Here is a 14,404-nt window from a genome sequence, read left to right as displayed (position 1 = left end):
AGAAAGGAAAATACAAGCCGACTGTCCCGAGCAATCTGATGCCTCAATTCCGTGGTACCATTTCATATGGAAGTTACAATTGCCGATAAAAATCCTTCACTTCCTCTGGAAATTAATCAAAGGAATTCTCCCGTGCCTGACAGAACTAGGGAGAAGAGGCATAACCACCCATCAAATCTGTAAGGTATGTAAACTGCATAACGAGGATCTGTCCCATGTTTTTTAGAGGTGCAAAGAGGCGAAAAAGGTTTAGAATGCAGCTGGACTGTCCAGCCACCTTGCTGGACGACCGAAGCAGGATGTTGAAACCTGCATGCGAATAAGCTTGGAAAAGCTGACGAAACGGGATGGACGTCTCGCAATAATTGTCTTATGGTGGTTATGGTTTAGACGGAATAAATACTTGCATGAGGATATATGGATGAGCGAAGAGCTGCTAATTGGAAAGGCTAAGGATTTTCTGCGCGAAATTGATGAAGGTGCAATCCCTCAGCAGCCATCGACACGTCTAACTAATAATTCAGATCGGTTAACTCGGCATGCTACAAGAGTATGGTATCCTCCCCCGAACGGTGTCATAAAAATTAATTGTGACACCAAATTCGGGGAAAACGGCCATGCGTGTAGAGCTGGGATAATTACTCGGAATTACTTAGGCGAAATAATGGCTTCTACAGGGATCCCGCTGGGCAAATGCGCCGATGTCGAAGAGGCCGAACTGTTAGCGATTCAGGAAAGTCTTCTTCTCGCCTGGGACTGCAGCTTCAACAATATTATTATTGAGTCGGATGCACAGACGGTTGTTAAGAAGTTGCAAACCAACAACTTCCCGCAATCCTCACTGAAATTCCAATATGAGGATGTGGCTGCTTGGTTCTCCGTGTTTCAACAAGCTTCGGTTCAATTTGTTTACCGGGAAGGAAATCAAGCTGCGCACTCTTTTGCTATGTGGGCAACAGACATTGTTGAACCCATGGTATTTATAGAAGACTGTCCTGCTCCGATCTGGCTAATAATCTGTAACGACAGGGATTCAATTATTCATTAATATATTTAGTGGGCGACTATATACCGCCCTTAAATTCCGGTTCACCGCCCTGTATTGACCCTTTTGCCCTTCTCATTATTTCAAACATAAGTTTTGAAAATTCTAAATCCTCTCAACTTATTTTCCATTCTCAAAAAAACCGACCTAAAACGAGATGGCACGAAGAGTAGGCATCGGCAAAGGATACATGGGTATTACGGTAAGTATTTCCGTAAAAAAATTTAACGAATTCGTGAGTAATCGGGTTGAAAATCGGGATTAAAATCCCAGATTTTCAGCTAGGCGGGCGACCCGCACCATCTCCACCTACGGTGGAACGCATGAACTATGCGTTCCACCGTAGGTGGAGATGGTACGAGACGAGCGATCCACCGTATGGTGGATCGCACGGCGCACGCGCTCCACCGTAAGGTGGAACGCGCAGCGCATGCGCTCCACCATACGGTGGATCGCTCGTCATACGCGTTCCACCTAAGGTGGAACGCGTACAAGATGTGCGCTCCACCTTATGGTGGAGCGCACGCGCCACCCGTTTGGCCTAAGGGCCAAACGTTTACATCGCACTGGTCGGTGGAGCGCACGCGCCACCCGTTTGGCCTAATCAGAATTCACCTGTAACATTACAGAACCACACATAATTAATCAGAATTCACCTGTAACATTACAGAACCACACATAATTAATCAGAATTCACCTGTAACATTACAGAACCACACATAATTAATCAGAATTCACCTGTAACATTACAGAACCACACATAATTAATCAGAATTCACCTGTAACATTACAGAACTATACATAATTAATCAGAATTCACCTGTAACATTACAGAACCACACATAATTAATCAGAATTCACCTATAACATTACAGAACCACACATAATTAATCAGAATTCACCTGTAACATTACAGAACCATACATAATTAATCAGAATTCACCTGTAACATTACAAAACCACACATAATTAATCAGAATTCACCTGTAACATTACATAACCACATATAATTAATCAGAATTCACCTGTAACATTACAGAACCACACATAATTAATCAGAATTCACCTGTAACATTACAGAACCAAACATAATTAATCAGAATTCACCTGTAACATTACAGAACTACACATAATTAATCAAAATTCACCTGTAACATTACAGAACCACACATAATTAATCAGAATTCACCTGTAACATTACAGAACCAAACATAATTAATCAGAATTCACCTGTAACATTACAGAACCACACATAATTAATCAAAATTCACCTGTAACATTACAGAACCACACATAATTAATCAGAATTCACCTGTAACATTACAGAACCATACATAATTAATCAGAATTCACCTGTAACATTACAGAACCACACATAATTAATCAGAATTCACCTGTAACATTACAGAACCACACATAATTAATCAGAATTCAACCTATAACATTACTGAATATCAACCACTAATATCCCCTAAGTTGGGCCAATCTGGTCCATTGTGTCACCCTATCCTGATAGAAGCGCTCCCATCCTACAACGCTTTGGCCTCGGTGCACAAACCACCAGTGTACTATAGGGGGCACCGGAAAGTTAGGCGATAAATTTAAACGTATGTAGTGCTGACAGTGATTCCCTAAATGAGCTATACAAATCTCACGTGATGGTCTTGTAGCAGTCGATGCGGCATACAATGGTAAGATAGTACCACACAATGCTAATGTGTCCCCACCTGAGAAGCCAAATAACATGATAGCAGAATTGTACATTGTAGCAACCGGCCACAAGTCATCCCAAACGGTCATCCAATAATCCGGCGTACAACCTGCACCGTCCCAACTTACTCTACGAAGAGCTGCATCAACAGTATCAACAAACACTCTTTGATACAGACAACGGTTAGCAATTACTTCATTTCGAATGTGATGCCTAACTGTCTGCCACGCTTCTTCGTCACCAAAAATGTAAGTTGCTACCGTACGGAAACCACAATTTCCATCACCTACAACGTCGTAGTATGATTCGACGTATGGTTTAATTATGCCAACTATTTTATCAGAATGTACGAATTCAGAACCATGATACGTTTTTCCATCTGCATTCATGTATATTAGTGTAAAACAACTCTATATTGCAAAACAGTTATAAAAAAAAGTTAGGTTTATCAGATAAGCATTACCTGATGAGGTAGCATTATGTACCGAGGATGACGAGCTAATTCTTCCACTTCTACCACGACTCCTAGATGAACTAGTAGAACGAGCCCGTCCACGACGAGTTTCATTGTATTCCCAAGAACTCGGCATACGTTTTGTGGATTTTCTCACCTTAGGTCGCCCCCGCACGTTAATTTTGACATCGGGTTCGGTGTACTGAGCTTGATCAGGGTGTAGTTGATCATGGATAAACATTGAAATATTACGCATTACGGATGGGTCGGCTTTAGAGACTTGGTCCACTAAGGACTTAAAATATCGTTGCTCCTCGTTTAGATCATTACTCTCATCATTTTCATCAGTGTGACCATGATTGATTAAAAGTGTTCTCCAAAACACGTGAACACTCTCAGAACTGATCATTTGTTCCAGATCACAAGCTCGTTTCAGCTCACATGCACATGGTATTGTTGAAACACCTTTCCACAGGATTTTGATTTGACAAAATCAATTAAGTGAAATTAAATATTCTACAACACACTAAGTTTAAATGTTTTGATTTATTGTTACTAATGTGTTTGTTCAATGTTGAGTTTATAATTTATTATAAGACATAAAGATCATAAGGCTCAAGCCCTATATAGAAGTCAAGGCCCAAGTCAAACAAGTCCAAGATCACTCAGCCCGCGTATTTCCAAAACGATGCCGTTGAAGTAATGAAACGCATGTTGAGCAAAGAAGGATCGAGAAGATCCACGTAGATAACTTCGGTATGAAGCTGCTGAGCTGTCTCGACAAAACATACAAGACAGCCGCTGACTACAAGACAGCTTCCAGACAAAGTATTTCCTCTTCTAGTAAAGATCAGAAGACACAGCAAGCTGTCTGGTTGACATTACCCAAAATGGAAGAACATACTGTCACACTGACCGAAGAACAGAAGATGCTGGAATCTGATTGGCTAAGAGAACTGCTGACAAACTGAGTGAAAACGACCTGTAGCCGTTTCCCTCCAACGGTTATTTCGAAATTCGAAATAACCAGAAGCTCTCACAGCTCTCTATAAATAGAGCATTCAGAATCCACATTCCTCAGAGAACTTTGAGCAAAAGCCGTTACGCTGATCAAACGTATACAAAAGTTCTCCATCAAAAGCAAAGCAAATTCTTACACTACAAGTTTATTCATTTGTGTAAAAGTCTAGAGTGATTGACCTTCAATCATCTAAGGTGTTCTAGCAATTGTTGTTTAGGACAAATCTTTATCATTTCTAGAATTAGAAAGGAGAAGCTGAGTACTCGGTTTTAGTACTTGGTGAATTAGAATAGAAGTGAGTAGAGGTATAGAGGAAGGTACTCTTGTTATACTCAGCTTCTGATTTGTAAAGGGTTTGAGGCTCTACCTTTAAAGAGCTCAGTAGAGGATTTGAAATCTCGGAAGTGTTCCGGGGACAGGACGTAGGCTTAGAAGAAGCCGAACCTGGATAAATCTGATGAGTGAAGTATTTCTAAACCTTAACTCCTTATTTATATTGCTTGCTTAAAACAAACTAAAACTGACCAAGTAAAAGAGGTCAAGCTGAGTTGTGCGCTACCAACGAGTTAGTTCAGGAATAGACTCTAAGTGTTATCTCCTGACCTAAGCAACGAAGCTGTCCTAGTCACTAGTTGACTAAGCCAGTGTCTTGCTGATTGCTAAGCGCCGCTGTTATATAATCTTTTCTCAAAGAAAAGAAATCTGCCCTAATTATTTTAAAAAGGTAAAATAGTTCCTAACCCCCCCTTGGAACTATATTTGGAACCTTACAAGGGACCAATAGGTATCTGATGCGATGTTCTTAATACACAACCGCAACGCACGTACGCTTCATGGCTCAACCCTCTCATACGCTCTAACTCTTGATTCAACAACTGCAGACAATAATGAGAGACTTTGAATACAAGTTGGCTTAATGGGCGTCTGGTGAAAGTGACTGCTTGACGAAGCCGGGACTGTTCAAGCATGTACCTGATACGAAGACAAAATTATTATTAGTTAGTGAAATGATACAACCCTAAATGCAAATTCCAAAATCACAGTAGAAGAAATTGCAAATACCTTATATTGGTTGCTTGTGATTCAATCTGCTTGTGAACCTTCTGCCATACCGTGTCAAGGGACCCAGTTGCCGTATTGAGCCATTGCCTTAGACTAGCATGTTCGCTCTCCACTCGACAAGTAGTTGTGTTACCAAAATGTAGGAACTCCTTTGTCCAAGCAACAACAAACTTCTCCTTATGCACCAACCACGTCTCCTCAACATACGAGATAACTCCTTTGAACCTGCTCATCTTTTCCTTCATCATCATAAGATTGGTCTCGTACTCCTCAATGGTTAATGATTCTAATATTGTTCTCCATTTGCCATTCTTGAATTTAGAGGCAATGCCTTTATCTCTAATGATTCTATACACACGATCTTCCACATCCTTATTTATATGCCAAGTGCATAGCAAGTGCGCTGCTTGTGGAAAAACTTCTTGTATCGGCTTTAATAACCCAAGCTCCTTGTCACTAACAACAACGGTCGGGTTCAGATCATCCCCAAGCAAAATCTTCAGCCTTTGCAAAATCCAACGATAGCTCCTTTCGGTCTCGTCTTTAACAATAGCATACACTATCTTGAAGTTATTATTGCATGGCGTCATCCCAACAATCTCAACAAACGGCATTTTGTACTTGTTTGTTTTGTACGTTGAATCAATGCCGATGTACCAGTGGTAAGTCCTAAACATATCAACTGACTCTGGATGTGCCATGAACACATGCGTTATCACACCTGAATCAGTCTGTGTGTAATTGACATATTTGTTCTCCATAGCAATATGGTAGAATTGACTAGCCAGGTCTCTACCTTCAAACGCGTCCCTCCTCATTTTGTCCCTGTAATTATATATGTGTTTAATTACTGAGTTGTCCTCTGGGTGTTTTTCTTTAACTGCTGCTAAAATAGCACAAGGCTTTGCTTGAGCTGAAGACATATCACGCACAATTTGTTTAGATGCGATACTGAGTCCGCTCATTTGCCGACTTCCCTCTGGATACATACGCATTTTATGGTTATGCATTCCAGTTAACCCAGCCTTAGCCTTTACCCCCCATCCCGAAAGGTCTGCATGTTGATAGGCTTTAATCTGAAATTTACAGCGGCACGCTTTAGTTTTACTTTTCCTAATTGCAGGATCTTCATCATTTTTCACAACACCTCTATATCGTTCACCCCGTGAACAGCGCAACAACTTCTGTTTTCCCCCATTTTTGTGCGAAGATATTACAAGCTCAAACCCATTCTGAATAGCTATCTTTTTTGCCCAATCAATAGCATCCTGACTGGAGGGGAAAACGGTATCCGTTATGAAACGCGAACTATAATCAATGTTATCGGGGTTCCAATCTTCTATCGGTACCTGAATATACGAAAAATTGACATTAAAATTACAAAAAAAAATAATCTTCGGGGCTATTTTTCCCGTTCAAAATTAATTCGGAGCAATTTCTGCCCATTTTGGCCTGAACGGGCAGGCTACCCGTTTCACCATAGGTGGAAACGGGCAGCGCGTACTGCCCGTTCCAAAGGTGGAACGGGTGGCGCGTACCACCCGTTCCATGGGTGGAGCGGGGTTCGGCCTAAGGAACGGGTGGTAATCGCCACCCGCCCAGGCAAAAACCAAATAAAAAAAAAGCTAAATAACGTTTTTAATTCTCGTAATATTACCTCGTGTTCGAACTCATTGTCTTCGAGAATGCTTTGATCCATTTTTTTCAAATCCGGGATTTGTGCTCGGGAGGAAAAACTAGAGAGAGTTTTGAAGGTTTTAGGGGGGAAAAAAGGACAAGGGTAAAATGGTCAAAACAGTGCGGTGAACCGGAAATTAGGGACGGTATTTAGCAATACCTTATATTTATTCGTTTGAGTAAAAAAAAAAAAATTAAATTAAATTAAACTAAATGAAACTATCATTCACATACAAACAGCGTTAGTTTGTATAGTTCCCTTTCATTCACTTCTACTAACTCCAAGCAAGCCCTAAAAGCTTTCATTCACTTCTAACAATGGCCGCCTCTTCCCTTCTCCAATTTCCCTATCTTGATTCTCAGTTGTCATCCAAACCCAAATCGGTTCGTCATCTTAAATCCACTCCTCATTCCCTCCATATCAAAGCTTCCACCTTTGATCCCTCCAACACTACACCTCCGGCATCCACCACCACCGCCGCCAGCAATTCGACCGTCACCGGAGGCTGCAACATCCGCGACGAGGCTCGCCGCTATAGCTTATCGCATCCACAACCGGCCAATAACTTCTCCGCCAAATACGTCCCCTTCAACGCCGGACCCGGTTGTACGGAATCATACTCTCTCGATGAGATCATCTACCGTTCCCAATCCGGCGGCCTCCTTGATGTTCAGCACGACATTGATGCCCTCAAAGCTTTCCCCGGTTCTTACTGGCGCGCTTTATTCGATTCCCGGGTCGGGAAAACCAGCTGGCCGTACGGATCCGGAGTCTGGTCCAAAAAGGAATGGGTTTTGCCTGATATCTCAAGCGATGATATTATTAGTGCATTTGAAGGAAATTCGAATCTGTTTTGGGCGGAGAGATTTGGGAAGCAGTTTTTGGATATGAATGATTTGTGGGTTAAACATTGTGGGATCAGCCATACTGGTAGTTTCAAAGATTTGGGTATGACTGTGTTGGTTAGCCAGGTTAACAAGTTGAGGAAAATGAAGAAACCGGTGGTCGGAGTCGGTTGTGCTTCCACCGGTGACACCTCCGCTGCATTATCTGCTTACTGTGCTTCAGCTGGTATTCCTTCTATTGTTTTTCTGCCATCAAATAAGATTTCAATGGCTCAATTAGTTCAACCTATTGCTAATGGTGCTTTTGTTTTGAGTATTGATACTGATTTTGATGGATGTATGAAGTTAATTAGAGAGGTTACTGCTGAATTACCAATTTATTTAGCAAATTCTCTCAATAGTTTGAGATTGGAAGGGCAAAAAACTGCTGCAATTGAGATTTTGCAGCAATTTGATTGGGAAGTGCCTGATTGGGTTATTATTCCTGGTGGTAATTTGGGGAACATATATGCCTTTTATAAAGGTTTTCATATGTGTAAAGAATTAGGACTTGTTGATAAAATCCCTAGGCTAGTTTGTGCACAAGCTGCAAATGCAAATCCTCTGTATTTATATTACAAGTCAGGGTGGAAAGAGTTCAAAGCTGTTAAAGCAAATAGCACATTTGCATCTGCTATTCAGATTGGTGACCCTGTTTCAATTGATAGAGCTGTTTATGCATTGAAAAATTCGAACGGGATTGTTGAGGAGGCTACGGAGGAGGAGCTAATGGATGCAATGGCTCATGCTGATTCTACTGGCATGTTCATATGTCCACATACAGGAGTGGCATTGACGGCATTGAGTAAGCTCCGGAACAGTGGGGTTATTCGGCCTACTGATAGGACGGTTGTAGTGAGCACAGCTCACGGGTTGAAGTTTACTCAGAGTAAGATTGATTATCACTCTAGAAATATTAAGGACATGGGTTGTAGGTTTGCCAATCCGCCAGTGGAAGTGAAGGCGGATTTCGGGTCGGTTATGGATGTTTTGAAGAAGTATTTGTTGAGTAAAGAACCAAAGTATTAGACATCCCCAAGTTTTTGGTCGTCTAGCTGTAGCTCGTTCGTTGTCACTTTACTGAATTTTCTTGTTATGTAGTTGTTAGAAGTTGGTAAAGTAGCCACATCTTTCTTGTATGAGATATCATTTGGAGATTGTCGGAATAAGTGTAATTTTAATGAATGCATTTTGCTTGAAGCAGTCTATTGCTCTTTATTATGCTGACTTGTTTATCTGCTTCTTTTTATGTATATGCTTTGTACTACTATGTGCTTAAATCTTCTGGAAGGACTTGAATCAATGAAGATGAAGGCATGAGAGCCTGAGTTAGGCCTTCTTCTAGCCTTCTTTTGTGTGATGTCCTGGATCATTACAGATTTAGTTGGAAATATTTCAGGCAAAAACACCCCCATCGTTTTGATTTTGGTGGATTGAGTAAAGATCAAAAGTTTCATGTGTTAAAAATGAAAGATCAAGAGGTTCAATCTATCAGTAACAGAACGACCATGGCCTCTGGTTGTTTATGCCAATTTTTTTATGAATATGATTTAAAGCACTCTACATATAAAATTAAATAAAATTCAAAATCTTCATAAATCAAATTATAATTCTTTCTATGGATTAATTATTGAAAACAACGAAAAGGATATGTAAAAAGTATTGGAGGAGAAGAAGAATATGGCAGTAACTCAGTTTGAAGCAGTTGATGCAAGGAGGTGTTTCCCATGTTGGGATGAACCTGCTCTTAAGGTATAGAAGAATAAGGATTTACCCTGTATAGCTGTAAAAGCTTTGAAACGGGGATAAGATACAAAAGTACCCACCTTAATATTGACAGCCACAAGCAATTTTACTCCTAACGTCGTAAATGGGGAAATTAGTATTTCAAACATCAACTGTTATCTCCACTTGACATGTGCGTCATGTTAGCACGCATCATTAACAGATCAAAGACACATGTATACATTTAAATTTTATTTTAAATCCCTTATCTCCAAATTCATTCCGAAGCTTCAAAAAACGTAAAATCTTTTCTTTCTGAACCAACTGATATGTAACTACAAAATACAAGAACGTAATATTTGTATTTTTTAATGATTTCTGAAATTAGCCCAGTTTGTCAATGCTAGAGCCTCAATTGTAACATTTATCACGGTATGGGTAACCTTGCTTTTTCCTGCCAACATTAAAGGTAATTGTGTACCTTAATGTTGCAAAAAAGAAAAGGTAACAGGACATTCTTTGATCTTTATAAGAAGAACCAAGCATGTAACTGAGTTTATGTTTCTATTATAGAAAATTTGACTTAATTGAGCCTGGTGGTGCTGCTCTTTTTCATCAGGCAACCTTCAAAGTAACCATTGATGTGCCACTAGAATTGACAGCATTGTCAAACATGCCAATAATTGACGAAAAGTATGATGGGAATGTTAAAACTGTTTATTTCGAGGAATCTCCTCTAATGTCAACTTATCTGGTGGCTGTTGTCATTGGTTTATTTGATCATATTGAGGACACAACAGCAGATGGTATGAATATAACCAGACCAATGTTCTTCTATATAACCATATTGTCTCTCAAACAGAACCTAATGGCTTTATAATGGCGAATGCGTGCAGGGATAAAGGTTGGTGTATATTGTCCTGTCGGTAGCAGTGAGAAAGGGAAATATGCTTTGAACATTGCTGTTAAAGCTCTTGATCTATATACTGAGTAAGTAAATTACATTATGTTTTGTTTGATGAGTATTTATGGCACTCTTAATGTATAAACCAAGTTCTTCAGCTACTTCTCAATGCCTTATCCACTTCCTAAATTGGATATGGTTGCTGTTCCTGAATTTGCTGGTGGAGCTATGGAGAACTATGGTCTGATAATATACCGTGAAATCGACTTACTTCATGATGATTTGCTGTCTACTGCTGATAGAAAGCAGAGAGTAAGCTTCATTGTAAACAATGTGTCACATTTTCTACTACTCCTTATGCATTTGAAATTTGAAAGGACAAGCCTTGTTTTGCAGTTAACAATTGTTGTGCTGCATGAAGTAGCTCATCAATGGTTCGGTAACCTCGTAACGATGGAATGGTGGACTCATTTATGGCTCAATGAGGGTTTTGCAACATGGGTACTATCTACCACTTTGGGTTCATAGTACTTAATTTTACAAATGCATAAACCTTAATAGCTAGACTCAATTTTACATGTTCAGATTAGTTACATGGCGACGGACAGGTTGTTTCCTGAGTGGAAAATATGGACTCAGTTTTTGCAACTAACTTCCAGTGGCTTACATATTGATGCCCTAGGAGAATCACATCCAATAGAAGTAAGAAAAAGTGTCTGTCTGTTTCGGTTTGCGCCTTTTTGCACAGTTACTTTTGCATTATATGTTTTGCAATATTATCGTCTTCAAAAGCCATGCTTTTCACTATCAGGTAGAGATTCAACATGTACGTTCTGTGGGTGAAATATTTGATGTTATCAGCTATAAGAAGGGATCAGCTGTTATCCGAATGTTGCAGGGCTATCTTGGGGATGAGATAATCCAGGTGAGAAATTTCAAGTTAGTTGCAGATTGGTATTTCAAATAAAATTGCATTAGATTCAAGTGAATTGTATTTTTAACCATTTGATCTCATTTCGAAACCAGAACTCGTTGGTATCTTATATGAAAAAGTATGCTTGGGGAAATGCAAAGACAGAAGATTTATGGAGCATTATTTCAGAGGAATCTGGCGTTCAAGTAAACTCAATGATGAACTGTTGGACAAAGCAAAAGGGATATCCGGTCATATCCGTGAGGTTCAAAGATGGTTTTGTGGAATTTGAACAGGTGAACTTTCTGAGACTTATTGCTTTTCAGACATCTAATGTTTTGACATTTGCAATGAGAAATTCTAATACTTGTCTTGCAGTCACAATTCTTGTCATCAGGTTTGCAAGGTGAAGGAAGATGGATTGTTCCGATAACCTTGCTCCTTGGACCGAACAACAGAAACACGAATTTCTTATTGCAGTCACAAGTTGAAAGGATGGAAGTATCCAGTCTTCTTGTTTCATCTTCTGTTGGCAATTCAAGTTCATTAAATGAAGATAAATGCGGAGAATGCCAATGGATCAAAGTTAACATTGAGCAGAGCGGCTTCTATAGAGTAAAGTATGGAGATGAACTTTCAGCTGCAGTAAGGGAAGCTGTAAAGAACAACTTCTTATCATCGACTGATAAATTTGGTATCAACTTATGATCTTTGCTCCCCCATAATCAATTTCATAGATATGTGCATAAAATGGTTTGTTTTAATGTGTTTTCTGTAGGCATATTGGATGATACATATGCTCTTTGTGAGGCTTGTGAATTATCATTATCTTCTTTGCTTTCTTTAATGGATGTATACAGAAAAGAGCTTGATTATGTTGTGGTATCAAGACTCATCAATGTAAGTATACACGATTCATAAACTCGGAAAAGTTGCAGCAATTAATCGTTCATTTGCATCCTGACATTTACCCAACAGGTCTGTTACAAGATTCTCGAAATATCAATAGATGCCATCCCAGATTCAGTGAATGAGCTGAAAACGTTTTTTATCAATCTCCTCCAGTTTTCTGCTGAGTAAGTTCAATCAATTACTATGCACGATAACATGATTCCGTTGATGCTTGAACTTTTCTGCAACGTTAACTTCTTAATTCATGTAGAAAATTAGGCTGGGACTCGGAGCCTGGAGAGAGCCATTTAAATGCATTATTAAGGGGAGAAATCTATGGGGCATTGGCTACTTTTGGGCATCATACGACACATAATGAAGCATTGAAGCGATTTCAGACATTGTTAAATGATAGAAACTCTCCACATCTTTCTGTCGGCATGAGGAAGGTAAATATATGCTCGAGGTTCGGACAGTTTGCTCAAACACTACCAGTGGTGGAACCAGAACAAAACACTCGGGTCAATGGACGAAAATGTGTTAAAAATTATATTTTGTCCGTTGCAGATTCCTTTAGTAATACCAAAAACCATTTCAAACTCTGAATACAACTATCAGAAATTTCCTCCAGAAACTATAACTTTTATTTATTTCTCTCTAATACAACTATCAGAATAACTATTTTTATTGCAGGCTGCATACATTTCTGTAATCAGGAAAACTAGCACCACAAACAGAAGTGGTTTTGAGTATCTTCTAAAGATTTATAGAGAAGCTGATACAGTACAAGAGAAGGAACGGATTTTGAGTAAGTTCTGTAGAACTTTTCTTATGCTATACACAATTGTACACAGTTTTTTTTATGTTCTATGTTTTAACTGTCACAGGTTGTATAGCTTCTTGTCCAGACCCAAACATAGTGGTTGAGGCTCTGAACTTTTTAGTCTCCGATGAGGTAAAGAACGCTTTGACAAACTTCGGTAATAGCCTTACTTTTCTTGCCAATTGCTCTATCACTTGCCTTGCCTCGATATAATGCAGGTCCGAGGTCAGGATATTGTGTATGGACTTACTGGAATTAGCTTGGAAGGCCGCGAAATGGCTTGGAGGTGGTTGAAGGTATTCATTCATTCACTTGTTCACTCATTCGCCCAGCTTTATGTTTGAGAGCATAATCAACTTTCAACCATGAATCACCGTTGATATTTGCTCATCGATGCAGGAGAACTGGGATCTGATCTTGAATAAATATGGTGCTGCCTTGCTAATCACCCATTTCATCAGGGATATAATCTCGTCTGTAAGTTATTTTTCCTGCAAGTTTGGACAAGTTTAAGAAGAGTAATTATAGGTGATGGCTAGCATTAGTTTTAAGAGTAATTACTTGATTGCTCTGGCAGATGTGCAGCAATGAAAAAGCTGATGAAGTGGAAGAATTCTTTGGTAGCAGAGTGAGTCCTGCTATTGCCATGAATTTGAAGCAAAGCATAGAGAAAGTAAGAATCAAGGCAAGGTGGATACTTAGCATAAAGCAAGAAACTTCCCTTCAGGAATTACTCAAAAAGCTAGCTTGCAAAATATGATATGATGGTTGACTAATGATACCCATAGTCCTTCAATCACCAGAAATAGAACAGAAATACCATAAATCTTAAATTTTTAACGAGAAAGTTAATTAGGTGTCAGATATTAACATGAAGTGGACCTTTAAATATCGGTTTGAGTTTTTAGTTCAATTGATTCTATAACAAGGTGGATAAATTACATCCGTATTACTTTGAAATGCTAATGCAATAAAAACTTTCTTTTTGAACATTAAATTCATTTAACTTTGTCTTTAATTTTTAATGTTTTTAATTGAATTCTGAAAATAACAATTACCAGAATAGACAAGTGAATGATACACAACAATCTTTGTATGTAGATATTTATTTTTTCCAGAACATATTACTAAACTCAATTCAGTTAATCGACCTTCTCCGAATTAAAAAAAGAACATGTTGGAGTTTGGTGATATGTCATTTTTGTATAATTTGTTTGACGTATCATCCACGTACCTATTCCAATGATTTATTGTCAGAATTTGGTCAAAAGGATTAGCGAGAGGAATCAAATG

The 14,404-nt window shown here is 39.1% G+C and overlaps 2 protein-coding genes across 2 annotated transcripts; both read left to right on the top strand.

Moving 5' to 3' along the window:
• Positions 1–3,408: 3,408 nt before the first annotated feature.
• Positions 3,409–13,919, top strand: LOC136222748 (aminopeptidase M1-like; the record flags this gene model as incomplete). Its single annotated transcript, XM_066010482.1, has 18 exons — positions 3,409–3,432; positions 9,527–9,607; positions 10,200–10,386; positions 10,477–10,570; positions 10,643–10,796; positions 10,881–10,985; positions 11,070–11,186; positions 11,296–11,409; positions 11,511–11,693; positions 11,776–12,091; positions 12,176–12,297; positions 12,376–12,473; positions 12,560–12,737; positions 12,982–13,096; positions 13,176–13,243; positions 13,330–13,407; positions 13,511–13,588; positions 13,689–13,919. Coding segments are annotated over 18 exons (2,295 nt in total), but the record flags the coding sequence as incomplete, so codon positions are not given.
• Positions 7,221–9,061, top strand: LOC136223139 (threonine synthase, chloroplastic-like). The gene has a single exon (XM_066010990.1). It carries the CDS (start codon positions 7,289–7,291, stop codon positions 8,882–8,884), a length of 1,596 nt encoding a protein of 531 aa, XP_065867062.1. The 5' UTR covers positions 7,221–7,288; the 3' UTR covers positions 8,885–9,061.
• Positions 13,920–14,404: the final 485 nt, after the last annotated feature.

Source organism: Euphorbia lathyris, chromosome 3 (assembly GCF_963576675.1).
Source record: "Euphorbia lathyris chromosome 3, ddEupLath1.1, whole genome shotgun sequence".
Lineage (NCBI taxonomy): Eukaryota > Viridiplantae > Streptophyta > Magnoliopsida > Malpighiales > Euphorbiaceae > Euphorbia > Euphorbia lathyris.
This window is presented reverse-complemented; position numbering and strand designations above follow the sequence as displayed.

What these genes read in the sequence shown, in the direction of transcription:
- LOC136223139 (XM_066010990.1), top strand. Translation starts at nt 7,289, where the DNA reads ATGGCCGCCTCTTCCCTTCTCCAATTTCCCTATCTTGATTCTCAGTTG.